Source organism: Pinus tabuliformis, chromosome 9 (genome assembly GCF_031772625.1).
Source record: "Pinus tabuliformis cultivar Carrire ecotype Pingquan chromosome 9, CPIR1, whole genome shotgun sequence".
Taxonomy (NCBI): Eukaryota; Viridiplantae; Streptophyta; class Pinopsida; order Pinales; family Pinaceae; genus Pinus; species Pinus tabuliformis.
Window position 1 is genome coordinate 496,908,985 of NC_142307.1, and position 14,752 is coordinate 496,923,736.

At 38.0% G+C, this 14,752-nt stretch overlaps 1 protein-coding gene across 1 annotated transcript in view; it reads left to right on the forward strand.

The window, feature by feature from the left end:
* The first annotated feature begins 1,549 nt into the window (after positions 1–1,549).
* LOC149149381 (Peptidase M1 family protein) overlaps positions 1,550–14,752 on the forward strand; it is a 206,057-nt gene continuing 192,854 nt past the window's right edge. The window contains exons 1-5 of the mRNA XM_089438372.1: positions 1,550–1,694; positions 1,881–2,043; positions 3,328–3,408; positions 3,520–3,561; positions 7,372–7,512. Coding sequence (XP_089294498.1) covers positions 1,930–2,043; positions 3,328–3,408; positions 3,520–3,561; positions 7,372–7,512 — 378 coding nt within the window. The 5' untranslated portion in view covers positions 1,550–1,694; positions 1,881–1,929. The remainder of the gene's footprint in view (positions 1,695–1,880; positions 2,044–3,327; positions 3,409–3,519; positions 3,562–7,371; positions 7,513–14,752) is intronic.

The following is a 14,752-nucleotide window of genomic DNA, read 5'->3' on the forward strand; positions in this document are numbered from 1 at the left end:
AATGTTCCTACTAGGAAAATAACAATGATATTTAAGCAAAGTACACTAGCAACAAAAAAATTAAGACGACAAGTAAACAACCATAAAATTTACACCAGAACTACGTCAAACTGAGTCATTTTATTATCAAGAGGAGAGTACAAAATATATGGAATATGTGCACCTAGGCTTGCCAAAGCAAGCTAGACAACCCCAGGTGAGAAAATGTGTTACCCAAATGCAAGGAAGTATTTTCTCCTCAAGCTCTGTGTTGGCCCTAGAATTCTGCAATTGCTAGTTGGAAAGAAACCCCTGTTTGAGCCCCCTAGAGTGCTCATAAAAATTTGCCAAATTAATCTTGGGCTCTCCTCTTCAAACCCCAAAAAACTTTGAATGGGTTTGGTATAGTTCCAACCTTCCAAAATCACCCCCAATTCTTGCGAGCTCCTCCACCAACTGGGTAATTTGTGCCACAAGAAATCTTCCACTAGAGCCCCTCCAAAATGCTGAGCAAATCCCCTCAACAACCCTCCTTGTACCTCCTACAAGCCGAACTCCAAACTTCTGGTCAAGTTTCACCCACAAACAACCCCTTCTATGGATTGCGCAGGCCCTAGGAAGAATAATTCGACCCGGGCAATAGTCACACCCTCAACCCACAAATCCACTAGGAAATTGCTGTAGAATGCCCAAGAATCGAACTTGCAAAAACTTGGAACTAACCGGGTCTAGAAGAACCTCTCCACAAGAGCATGTGGCCCTGTTCCACGAACAGATTGCTTCATAGTGTAGCGCGGAATTCCTTGTAATTTCTCTGCAATGCCTCCAAGGATGTGTCAAGGCTCCCCTAAGGTGACACTCAAGGTCCACTGAAGAAGGAGTGGAGATTTTCCCTTAGAAATCTCGTGTGTGGAACAACACCTTGTGATCCAGCTAAACAACTTGAGCAACAATGATTCAAATGTCAAATTAACAAAAGGTTCCAAATGCTACATTCCATCTCCTATTTGTAATTGCTGCCTCACCTTCCCTTTATAGTTCCCTCATCCCACTATTTCGACCTCCCACCTTGCCTCCTTTCCATAGAATCAAATTTTCCTCCTAAGGGTGCGTATTTCCTTGAGTGGTGACCCACAATTTTTACCCTCATTACCCACAATTTTTACCCTCATTACAAAATTGTGAATCCCCATCATCAAATTTAAAAAAGACATTACAAATTTGATATTTACTCTAATTTATTTATTTATAATTGTGAATCTCCATCATCAAATTTAAAAAGGACATTACAAATTTGATATTTACTCTAATTTATTTATTTATTTTTATTACATGTTGGTTAATTTTTTTTTAAATATGTTAACCTGCCAACGCACAAAGTACTCATGATTAGTAAATGTGAGTTATATAAATCAAAGTCAGGTTAACAGGCCAACTCACAACCAATAATGCTCACCAAAAGACTTTGCTTAATGAGCAATATAATTCCGCTTTTAATCGTCTTTTGTTACCTCTAGTCTGTTGGAGAACGCAGCCCTGCTTGTTCGGTTCTGGCTGAAGGTAGGATAAATCTCGAACGAATTCCTGCCTCATATTGTTCTCGACCTTTAATGATATAAATTTCTGTGTATGTCTATTTATCTTCCAAATAGTTACACTAATTATGTACATGTTCTGTCTTGTCTGGTTTGGAAACCGTATAGAACGATCTTCAGGTATCTAGATATCCAGACCAGGACTCAGATAGAAATCGGGCTCTTAGTTTTTGGGCATGGGGTATTTGTGTCCAGGATGTTTAAATTTCTTTCGTATTTAAAACTGTGTATTTAGTGTTGTTTTCTCAGATGCAGGGTTTTTCATGTAGGGAAGCTTACTGAATTCTATCTCGTTTTGGTTCATAGAGTATTAGGTTTTGTGTGATTGATTGAAGCGAAGAGGTTTTATAGTGTAATGGCAAGGTTGATTTCCCCGTGCCAGAGGCCAGGGTTAGGATTGGCATCGGCCATTTCTTTGCGGCTCTCCTCGGGAACGAGGACTGTTATCGGATCCGCCTCATTATTGCCTGTGATTAATCCAATCCTTCTTCTCGATGTTTTGTTTTTGTTTGCGAAGACTGCATTTCCTTTTAGTATCTGTGAAGTAAAATTTCATTAAAAGGAAAAAAGATCACATAATACTAAATAGTCATGAGAGTCCAGCTTAAAAAGCCAGTATGATAACAGAATTGTCAAAGTGTCAAGTGCACATGTGCTAGCTCACATCCATCTAACTTCGGGTAGACCCTTTAGATTGTCAAGCTCTAGGTTGCCCATTCCGAGTTCAAATATTTGATACGTTGACCATTTTAAGAACTTGTGAAGTGAAGATATGTATCCTCAAACTTCACAACCTGAGGTGTACATCAAATGTTGGGGTTTAAATGAGTTTGTGCTGGTGTCAACTTTCAGATCATCCAATGCGTTGTCTGGATTCAATGTACCGTTACATGCGTGGACAGACTCAAAGAGTTGATTGATCACCCTTACCGCCACTCCTGCCTGGACTGTCAAATGTACCTTGCTTCTCTCAGTGAAACGACTTTGCTTTCCTCATTCAAATGACTGTAAAATGCTCCCGGCTTCCCTCAGTCAAATGACTGTCAAAAGCACCTTCCTTGTGAAATGCCTAGAAAGACCGAGCACTTATCACCCGAGAATATCAGTGACAGGGTTCCAGAGTCTGCTGGCCACCACTAGGTCTATATTTTCCAATTCTCTAGTCTGCCTTAAATTCTTACAGTCCACTTTTTATATGTTAACAAAGGATTATTTGTAATATACCTGGAAGTTAGTTTGACGCGGTAGTTCCTGGGTGTGGTCCTTAAACTTGTTTGGGTTTAACTAGAGGTACACTTATAACTTATTCATTCCCCGAGTGTCCCTGATGTTACTTTGACCGTGTAATTGGTCATGCATCTGCAGTTAGTTTTTAACTTTTTCCTGGCAATAATTGTCATAAGTAAGATACAAGCTTATGAACGAGGCAATCGAGCTACATGGGAGGATGCCATGTGGCCGCTGTGTTAAATTAAATGCCATGTCTATTAGAAATTAATCTTGATAAGTTCTACTAGAGTACGGAATTTCTTTATGGAAATAAACTGCACAACTTAACAACTTGTGGAAGAATTCCCAAATATTAGTTTGCACGGAATTACTTTGCTAGCCCACTCAAACTGATGGTTATTCTAATATAAGTCGCAGTCAGAATTCACACTAATAATTTCTGAATATTTTCAGTTCGTTTGAGTGGAATAGCAATGATACGACTTTGATGCCAATTTATGTGGAATCGGATGTCTTCTTGCAGGCTAGGGCTGTTATTGGCCCCAGCATATCTCCACCTTCTCCAAGGTGCTTTTACACGTTAAAACCGAAGTCGATTCCAAAGGTATATTCTCTGGAATGCGTTTCGTTTCTTCTGAAAGTAAAGTGCGTTTGCACGTCTCTTGCTGTATTTATGTCCAAGTTCAATTTATTCGTTTAATGAGCATTTATGTAGGTACTCGTGTGGCAGGGGAGCGGCATTTTGCACTCTTTAAAAGTAATATTCTTACTGTATTTTCTCCAGTGCTCATCTGCCTTACTATCTCTTCTGCACATATTATATACCATGATATTATAGTTAGGGGTGGCAATTGCTAGTCAGTGATCAGCAGCAAGTTCAATCTCTTTTCTCACTCCTGCACACCTAATGTAGATATTGATGCGAATAATGGTGCTTTAGTGAGGCATGGTGAATGGAGGCCACAATATATATTAAATCCGATGTTTCCTTTATTTCTGGTATTGCTTGCCTTTTGTGTAAGTGTCGTGGATTGAAACCTCTTTTTTGTACCGTTATGGTATACAAAGGAAAGATAATTTTTGTGCCTTGTAAAACCCAACTTTCTCTCTATCTTTTTCCCTGAGACACAAGAAAATTCACAGCATTATAAACTTGCACTTTGATGCTTTATCTACATTTTACAGATGGGCAGAATTTATGTTTGTGTCTTTATACTTGGCCATTTATATCATTGCAATTTTCAGTACTATCTCAGTGGATTTGTGAAGTATGCCTCAGGTTACCTCTCATTTTCCTCTTCACTCTATTTTTCCTCTTTCTCTCCTGTGCCCATGCCTACCCATGCCTGCTCGTTTGTATTTTTTTTGTAACCTTCATTGAAGCACATACACTTTTGTTTAGTGCTATGTCACACTGTTCGTCGAACTTTAACCTTGAGGTTCGAAATTTAGTGAACCTTAAAAAACTTTTGAGGTTCTATCGAACTTCATAGCCATTGAGCAAGTCCATAGATCAAAACTCATAACTTCATGTCACAACTCAAGCTTGTAATTTATCCTTGCAGTTTCCATGTCCGTGATAACATTTTTGATGTTTACTGATGTTGATTTCTTACCATTTTATCCTATAATTCATTATATATATATATACGAACCTAGTGGTGAACCTCATCAAAAAATTCGAATTCAAACCGAACCTAATTATTGTTGAACCCGAACCCGAACCATGTGACATTGGTTTAGTGGGAGGGATTACCATCCCATTGCCATTTTCTCTGTAGGTTAGGCCTCCTTTTAAGTATCCTTTTGGGAGTCAAGTGATAGATCATATCTGTGCCTATGTATTATTCACTGGTATAAGTTGGTTCCAGGGTTTGTGCATTTTTTTGAAGTGATTCCATGCATGACAGTTTTCTTGGTCACACACACGTCATAGTTTTTCCAATCTCAGATGTATTTATCTTTTCCAGTGACCATAAAATCTGCTTGTCTTTCATTTTTAAGGGACGTAGTTTCATTTGTGCACGTCCATATTATATCATTCTAGAGTACTAGTTATGTGAGGCCCTTTTTTACTCTGTTACACCTGTCTTCCCTCTCTCTCTCACATATGCACACATTCATCTATATGAGTCCCTTTAATCTTTTATCCCTGCTTTCTCTGCCTCTCTCTCTTTCTCACCTATACACATGCAGATGAATTCATGCAGAAACTCTACTCTCTTAATCAGTGTTATCAGAACCAGACCAGACTGGAGTGAACCAGATGGTCTGACTGTTTTTGAGAGAAAACTGATCTGAACCGGTGTCACGGACTGGAAAAGGCCGGTTTTGTACTGAACTTGACGGTTCTTGTACAGAACCAGTAAGTTTGGTACTGAACTGGCCTTTTTTCACAGAAACAGCTGGTTTGGTGGCATTTTTTTCGCAGAAACAGCTGGTTTGGTACTGAACTGGTCAGTTTTGTACAATGCTACCAAGGACTCCTATTATTTGACCATATTCCCTTATTAATGCTATGTAATTAATGGTAATGTTAAATTTTTAAAGTAAAATGGCACATTACCATTAATTGACTCAGGATGTTTAAGAGCAGTTCCAACCTCATTGGATTTCATACGGAGAAAGTAGAAGTTTAGATCCCATTCAAAATCCAACAGAGTTAACAGTTCTTAGGATTTCAGGATTGGAGGGATTGCAATGTTTCTATTGGATTTTGTCATGCCCAAGGGTATGGAACCAACATTTATTCACGATTCAAGAGCACCAAGCCCTCAATGTACCTTAATGTTAGTGAGTCAGTGACATTAATTTTTGAATTCCTTTTTTACTCTGTTATACCTGTCTTCCCTCTCTCTCTCTCTCTCACATATGCACACATTCATCTATATGAGTCCCTTTAATCTTTTATATCTGCTTTCTCTGCACTCTCTCTCTCTTTCTCACCTATACACATGCAGATGAATTCATGCATAAACTCTACTGTCTTAATCAGTGTTATCAGAACTGGACCAGACTGGAGTGAACCGGATGGTCCGAATGTTTTTGAGAGAAAACTGGTCTGAACCGGTGTCACGGACAGGAAAAGGCCAGTTTGGTACTGAACTTGATGGTTCTTGTACAGAACCAGTACGTTTGGTACCGAACTGGCCTTTTTTTCACAGAAACAGCCGGTTTGGTACTGAACTGGTCAATTTTGTACAATGCTACCAAGGACTCCTCAAACACAATTTTTTTAAAGCAATAATTTATGGGTGGGGAAGCCTAGTATTTGACCATATTCCCTTATTAATGCTATGTAATTAATGGTAATGTTAATTTTTTAAAGTAAACCATTAATTGACTCAGGATGTTTCAGAGCAGTTCCAACCTCATTGGATTTCATACGGAGAAAGTAGAAGTTTAGGTCCCATTCAAAATCCAACAGAGTTAACAGTTTTTAGGATTTCAGGATTGGAGGGATTGCAATGTCTCCATTGGATTTTGTCATGCCCAAGGGTATGGAACCAGCATTTATTCAAGATTCAACAGCACCAAGCCCTCATTGTACCTTAATGTTAGTGACATTAATTTTTGAATTCCTCTATCATGACCCTACCGAAAATGCATCCATCATTCAAACAAAATCTTGACTTGACATGCTAAGTTTTTTTATCTTATTTTAATGGTTAGGCAGTGATATTGATGATGGAGATCCCAATATAGGCAATGGTTTTGATGATAGGTAGGTATTGGTTGTAGCATGATTTTTTTGGATGCTAGAGGCCATCTAGGGCCTGTTTGTTGATGTATTTTCAGTTCACAGATGGATTTCACTCAGTCCTATTTTGGTTATGTGCGCCTTTACAAGCTATATAAATGATAACTTTTGCTTATTTGTGTATAAAACGGTTTGGATTCATATGGATGCACATTAATTTTTCTTTGAAACTTAAATATTTTATGTGTTTTTGGTTGGCCAGTTTTTTGGTCTGATTTTTTTACTGGTTGCCGGTTGGGGGGGGGTCTACCAGTTGGGTCAAGGGTTTGGTTCTGATAACATTGGTCTTAGTACACTTGTCAATCTGGGTCCTTGACAAATTACATTTACCATAATAGTTAGCATCTAATATTTTCATTGCCATCTGATTTTTTGCTTTTCATTGTACATGGCTACTGTGAACTGGGGTCTCAGTCAGCTGGGCAACTTAGCTTTGTTCATCTATTTGAAAGCCCTGCTTGCAAATCCGACTACTTTTATACTGGATTTGTATTTACCTATCTTTCTTTATTGCATATAGACAAAAGGAAGCTTGAAATTGTGGGTATATTCCTGTACTTTGAGAGCATTTGTTTAATTGTATTCTTGAGTTTTGATTTGATAATTTTGTGAATTCTATTCTCTTTTTGACTAACCCTGACATCTGATTGCTTTAATGAATATACTGCTATTCTTCTGTTTTTAGTTCAGCTGTTTCTGCTTTAAGGGAGCGTCATTTGCATGCGCCTTTTCTTTTTTGAAAAGGATTCAGTTATTAAAATTTAGACGAATTCTACTTTTAGATTACTAATTAGGTGACACTGCCAGGGGTCTGCTCTCTTTCTTCGGAAGGCGACCGGTACAGTTGCAACACAGCCTCTATCTTCTCAAACTCAGGAAGCAGACATGGAGGCGCCCAAGGAGATCTTTCTTGCGGACTACAAAGTGCCTGATTATTTCTTTGACACAGTATGCATCTAACCTGTTAGTTATAATTGGATAATCGAAATATCATTGTCATTTTACATGCTATATCTTACCAATTATGCTTGTTTCAAGTTTTTACAAAATTACCCCTTACAGGATGCCTCGTTCTACGACCATGTTGTTTTCAGAGGGATTACTTTCAGATAAATCATTTGGATAGAATCCCCAGAGATAAATCAGTTAAAGTGGCTGCTATATGCAATGTCTTTTGTAGAAACCTAATGCAAGGGTTCTTAATTGCCTGAGATATTAGTTTTCTGTTGCAACGATTATAAATGACAATGCTTATTTGAATATTGAGTGATTATAAATTAGAATTGTTGACCAAGGATAAGTTGTTCCTACTAAGATGGTGGGATGTCACATCTTTGCATCATCGTAGTTGTTAATAATATTGTTGTTGCCCTAGCTTGTAGGAAAGGTGAAGGCAATTAATATGTAGTGGCCTCAAGCAAGACAAATGGAACTCTAGGTTCTTGACAATTTGTAGAGGCAACTACTGCTATTTTATCACGCTGTGATAAATTCTGGAGGAATCAATTCTTAATGATACAGGATGATAAAACAGGATGAGTAGAATGTTGCTATGTTATCATTCTATGATAAATTTTGGAAGGATCCTGGATCTGTTAATAATTGATAGAATTATTAAAATTGATTAAACTGGGCAAGCTTAAATAAATGCCAAACATGAGTATAGCTAGAAATGATCTAAACTTTTGCGAGGGAGTAAAGATGGGTGTTGTAACTTAATTGCAATCAGAGAGAAACAGGTCTAGTCAATAAGTCCCTATTCATCACACAACAAAATTTTCTGTTTGTACTTCATACTGCATTTCTATTCCCTCTATCTTTTGTGCAACAAATAATAAAAATCAGACTATTATACATGAATGACTGAAGGTGGTCAGTTGCAGTCTGTATTTTGGTTATTTAAGACCTCATGAAATTGGTCATTGAAGTCTTTATATTTTGTATTCTTACCAGACACAAAACTATAGACATTACTGTATGATCAGAGGTAGACAATACCAGCTATCAATGAGCATTAATTCTCAATGCCAACTGAACTGGTGAAGATTCACCTATTGGTTGCTCCCAACACACTTAGCGTAAGGGACTTTCGCCAAGTCAACAATCACAGTAGCTCAGCCATTCCACTGTCAGAAATCAAGTGCATGGGGAACCCATCACTTCCAGGCTACCATTTTTGGTACAGAGATCCCAGCCGAGCTACGATTCTGGTAAGGTACTTGCTCGGGCAGTGCAACCCTTCAAGACTTCTAGTACTTGATCTCCTACTAGGTAGATTCAGGTAAAACTAACAGCTTCAGGATGATCAAGAACTCAACATGGGTTTGAACCAATGGCGGTAATCCTTCCAAGCCAATATGCTGACAACATGGCAACCATATCTTAGCAACAAAGTAGTGTCATTCTCATACCAGATAAGAACCATGGATGAAGGGTGACAGGAGGAATAAAATTACAAGGAAGAGAATGACCAGAAGTCAAGGTTGGGCTTTTGTATTAAGCTATGCATGGCAAATATGAGTTGTTGGAAATTTCCTACAGGTGTGGATGCCTTTCCATTTTCCAAAGGGGAGTTCATGATTTGACAAGATAATAAGATAAGGTTTTAAAGCCTAACAACTGACTACAAAAGTAGGTGAATGGGAGTAAAGGTTACATCTAGTATAACTACAATGTGGGAGTGCAAAAGCAACTCTGAAGACAATGCTGAAAAAAAGAAGCTAAAGCAGGTATAAAAAATATAACTCTGTTTCTCACAAAGAGCTATAGACTAGTAGCCCACTATTAAGGTATGATATAGTGTTGGCAATATTGGCATTGATGTCAGGGCAAAAGGGATGAAAGCATACAAGAAGGTTGGGATGGTCGAGGAGGTAAAACCCAAAATCCGGATATAACGTTGAATTGGCGCAATATTTCAGTGGTTAAGTTTCCCATTTTCAAATGAAGGAGAAGCAATTTGTTGTTAGTAAGTGGCCAGTCATATCAGGTCAATTGAGCCTTGAACACATTGGACCACAACAACAAGCTCAGGAGGGGTCTTACGCTGAAGATGGATACGGCCGAGGAGTTAAGTCCCTGGTCATTGCCCCTGGTCACAAAGTCCAATTGACTAGCGCTTGCAAGCTAAGAGCTCATAAGACTAAAGAATTTCCTTGAAATTCTGCTACTGCTTGAATGAACAAATCTGAAACTAATTTGTAACCCAAAACACATAATTTCTCTACCAATTTGTAGCGGAATAGAACAAATAAAAACATAGTTACACGATAGCAAAAATACAGAAAAATTGAGGGAACCCTATTGGGAAAACCCTCTGCTAGTTGTAGAAATTTTATTGACAAAGTTTGAGCAAATAAAATTAATACAAGGCAAATTGTTTCTCTAGAAAACAAGCGTGTTGTCCTTGCTAGTACTTAGCTCGAAACCTTGCTTGCAAGAACCTTGTCCTTAGCTCCTAAATCCTTTTGCTAGCAAATTTCTCCTATTTTCTAGCGCATACCAACAAGAATTTCATCTGCCAAACACTACGTATAGGCCTCTCCTTGATGCTCTTCCTAGCTCTGCTAGCTCACACACACAAACTTGTGCTCTCTATTGTCTTGTCTCGTAACCTTGTGCTCAGACAAAATAACTATCCAATTTTGTGCCTTCGTCCTCCTTATAAGTAATTCACATTAGCTAGATCTGTGAAGTTTATTTTTGGAACTTGGTCTCACGATTGACTAAGTTAATGAGCCTAACTCACTCATGTAACTCATCCTAGCCACAAATAGCCATTTAGACTTCTAACTCGCACTAGGAGACAAACAATTGAGCTTCCAACTCTTGCACTAAAGTCAAATTGCTCCATGATACGTCCTAATTTTTAGGAAGTTGTCCTAACTTATAGGAACTAGTGCATGCTAAAGAATGACTGCTTGTGGTCTCTTTGACTAAGGCACAAATAAAAGAAGACCTTATTCGCTACTTTTTGCAACATTCGCTCTTAGCGAGGAAGGTTCTTTTGGAAGAACCTCGTCCACCTGGATTTGTCTCCAACACTACCATGTTCTCTGCTATTGCAACTGCTCCCTTTAAACTAGAAGTCTTCCTTGCTTTCTTCTATGGAACCTAGTCTGAAGACTTGTTCTTTCTAACCATGCTCTGCAAGTCCATCACTTCAGTCATAAGTTCCATGTACCTTGTGTACGTCTGTGGCTGCTTCCTCTATCTAAAGGTGATATTGGAAGCAATGTTGAAAATATCGGTATCGGCAAAATGTCACTGAGGGTCCTGAAAACATCTTTTCGACAATATCGGTGAAAATATTGGCAAACATAAAAAATGCATCATATATATATATTTATTATTATTTTTCTTTCTTTTAGATTTTTGAACTTATTGTTGATTTTTAATGTACCTTGGACAAGTGGTTTCCCATGGGTTAGTCTCTACCTAGGGAAAAATGTCCAAAATAATTCTTTTCCTAAGTATGACTTTATAAAGTGAAAGTGACTTTAGACAATGTGGGTACTTTATTTAAGGGGTGAGTTAAAAAATAGAAAGGGAGAATTAAATGCACATTTATTCTCATCCCTTGATCTAAGTGAATCTGAGCCATTAGATCTTAGGGTTGCCCAAAAGTCATTTAGGGAAACAAAAGGGGGAAAAGAAAACAGACACTGCATTCATTCTTCATGAGAAAATTGGAGAAAGGAGGTTGAGAGTTGGAGAAAAGTTTTGAAAGAGAAATTTGTTGCAGCAAGTTGAAGGAGTGATTTTTGGGCAAAGTTGGGCACGAAAATCAAGGCATGGAAGACAACAGAAGGTACAATATGAACAGTATTGAATGCTATGAGTTGCACGTCGTTTGAGAGAAGTTTTTGAGATTTTTTTGGCAAAAAAATTTGTACAATTTGTACGGAATTCGTATAGTACAATTAGTACAGTTGTATTCGTACAATACATATTTTCAGCTTCAAGTTGTATTTTGCTGTTTTGTTTTGTCTGCAAATGTATTTTTCCTAAACTTGAAAGATAAATAAATTTGAAGAGCTCTCTAACAGGTTTTCCTTGGAGAATATTGAAGGGTTTTGCCTGGGTCTAAGTTGACCAAAAATTTGTGTGTATTTTTATGTGTTGCTGGTCTGTTTATGTCCATATTTATTTTCAGCGTGTGTTGACAGTGCCATGTGTTTTAATCTAAAAATTTCATTTCCAGAATTCTATATGTTGAATGTATGTTTATGGGAAAGGGAATTTAACTAAATGGGAGTGATAAGGTAAAATTAAAATCGGGTTGGGATTGTAGGAAATTTTTTTAGTCATCAAATTTCAACACTGATAAAGCAATAACAGCATGAAATAAACACATTGGCACATAAATATGAAGAAATCACTGATATGTATAATGTAGTGGATGTAAAATAAAAATGATACATCAAAGGTGAGACCAAATCCTGCTGATCTCTGATAATTGTCCAATCAAGGACTTGAATGTGGAGAACCAATACAAAATAACATTACATATATAAAAGTATCTCATCATCATGAGTTATATGTAGCAAAACAAATCAAACTTGCAACTAGCTGTTTGAGATCGGTTCCCTCTCCCCCTTTTACGAAAAAACATGATGTACTGTTTGCCAGGCCTGCCCCTAGCAGTAGAAGGCCTTAACCCTGCACTTAATGTCAAATAATGATTGCTAGGTACGGAGACGTACTCTCTTATATCTATAGAAGATGGTGCTAACGTTGGCGCTCCAACAATCTCCTCCTCCTCTTCCTCCTGCTCCTCCTCGTGGTGCTCCTCCCCCAAGTCCTCTTGTTGCCCCTGTACTAATGGTTCCTCCTCTAACAATGTAGGTGACTCCTCCAAGATGGGCACCTCAGACTCCACCCTCCACTGAGATAATACATCAATATTGTCTAAGGAAATTGCATTTGGATGGTTTCTCTATTTGCTTCACTCAAGGTCGGAGATTGTAATGCACATACACTAAATCATTGAGGCGTGCCGCGTGAGAACTCCAACCTGTAAGAGTGTCAAAAAAATTAATGAGTCTTGACTTTTGACACTTGAGGGTCATAAATTAAAATTGCAATAAATGTAATTGCTCAATTGAAGGCTAAAGCTCAAAGTTATACATGTTGCGCTTTGTTGAGTGTATTTTCTCAAATACACTCCAATTGTGCTCAGACCCTGAAGAGCTACAGTTTGACTTAGGATTCTTATGGTCAATTTCTGCAAATTTGGTACCATTGCTTTGCCACCAAATAAAATGGTTAGAAACTTAAAACATAATTAAACTTTCAAATAAAACATAATTGAATTTAAAAAATTTAGAATTATAAACAAGTAAATTCTAAATTGAAAATTCTAACGAGTCAGGACTTGTCACTTACGTGGCATGAAGAGGGTCCTTTCTCGAATAATATCATCAAAGCCAAACAAGCCAACAGAATCCCCATAAAACTGTATCTTGCGATTGATTTTGCTACGAAGCTCAGGATCAGGTACCATCTAAGTCACCTGACACGGGGATTCGGGACACGTAGGATTCGGGATTCGTGGTGTCGGATTCAGGACACGCTGACCCCCCGGAACAGGACACGTTATATATTATTTTATTAAAATATATATATATATTAAAAATTAGATATTATCATATTTCTTACACAAATTTTAATTAATGATACAAATTTATTGATTTCAAACATAGATCTTCATCTATAGCTATTAGCATGCATAGTACATACAAAATTCAAATAAATGTCAGTGGTACTGGTCACATAAATGATAAATCTATTAAAAATTTAAATCATGATTCATAATTCATAACTGAAAGACAACTTACAACTACAAGATAGTAAGATAAACACACTGACAACTGTAGTTTTCTCATTAAGTCATCAAATCAAAATGTGTTACATAGGTAGTGTTGGTGCAATGCCAATGGCAAATAGAAATAGAAAATATAAAACAACTACAGGTATACAAGCCTCAAGGCATCAATCAACATCAGAATCAGCACCACTGTCCCCATCATCATGGTCCCCACTGCTCTCCTCTACATCCTCCTCCTCCGCTGTATCCATAGTCGCCTTTGCATCTGCTGGTATGGAGGCTAACCCCTCTAAGTCATCAAATCTAACAGGCTCTAGCACTGGATCATTGAGATCCATGTTGGCCAATGCCAACTCAACAATGGTGTCCAGACCCATATCATCAGGAATAGTGTTACTTGGGAGCGGGAACGAAAACGGGAGCGGGAGCGACATATTCAGAAGCTCTTGGTTTGGTGCTCTTGATTAAATACGAGTTCCATACCCTAATACATGACAAAATTCAATGGAAACATTGCAATTCCCCAATCCTAAAATCCTCAAAAACTGATAAGTCTGCTGGATTTTGAATGAAATCTAAAATTCTACTTTCTCCATATGAAATCCAATGAGGCCGGAACCACTCTCAAACATCCTGAGTCATTTCATGGTAATGTTAAAAATTTAAGTAAAAGGATGAAAATGAAGATTAAGGAGTGTCACTTTTACTTTAAGAATTTAACATTACCATGAATAGCATATCAATACTAGGGCCTAGACTTGATTATGAAGCTGCCAAAATGCTCTACTCCTTGCTGCAACAACACAAATCACTTACCAAATGAAAATATTAATGAGCAAACACGCCCCTGAAAATCGCGACACGCCCTCGGACACGACGTGTCCGAAACGGACACGATGTGTCCTGTGATTTGGACACGAATCCGGACCGAATCGTGTCGGATTCTCCGGATTCGGGATTCGTAGGGGGTTTAGGGCGAATCCGGTTTCCTAGGGTACCATCCTATGAATACAAGAATGGAGCCCTTCCATAACCTCGCCATCAAAATCAAAGCCACAGGATGGCGTGATTGTAGATACAACAGAAGACAGGATGGGAGAGCCATTGCAAAAATGGTGTACACTGACACATTTTGGCAAGGAGTAGAAGTGTGCTTAGTGGGTAAACCTATAGTAAAGGTTTTGAGATTAGTAGATGGGGAGAAGCCCGCAATGGCTTATTTATATGAGGCCATGGATAGGGCCAAGGAGGGCATTCATGCTTATTATGCAAACAAGGGTTTTGTTGGGCTTAATAAATAAATGAATTTATGGTATGTGATTGATAGTTGATGGACAGGCATGATTCATCAATGACTAA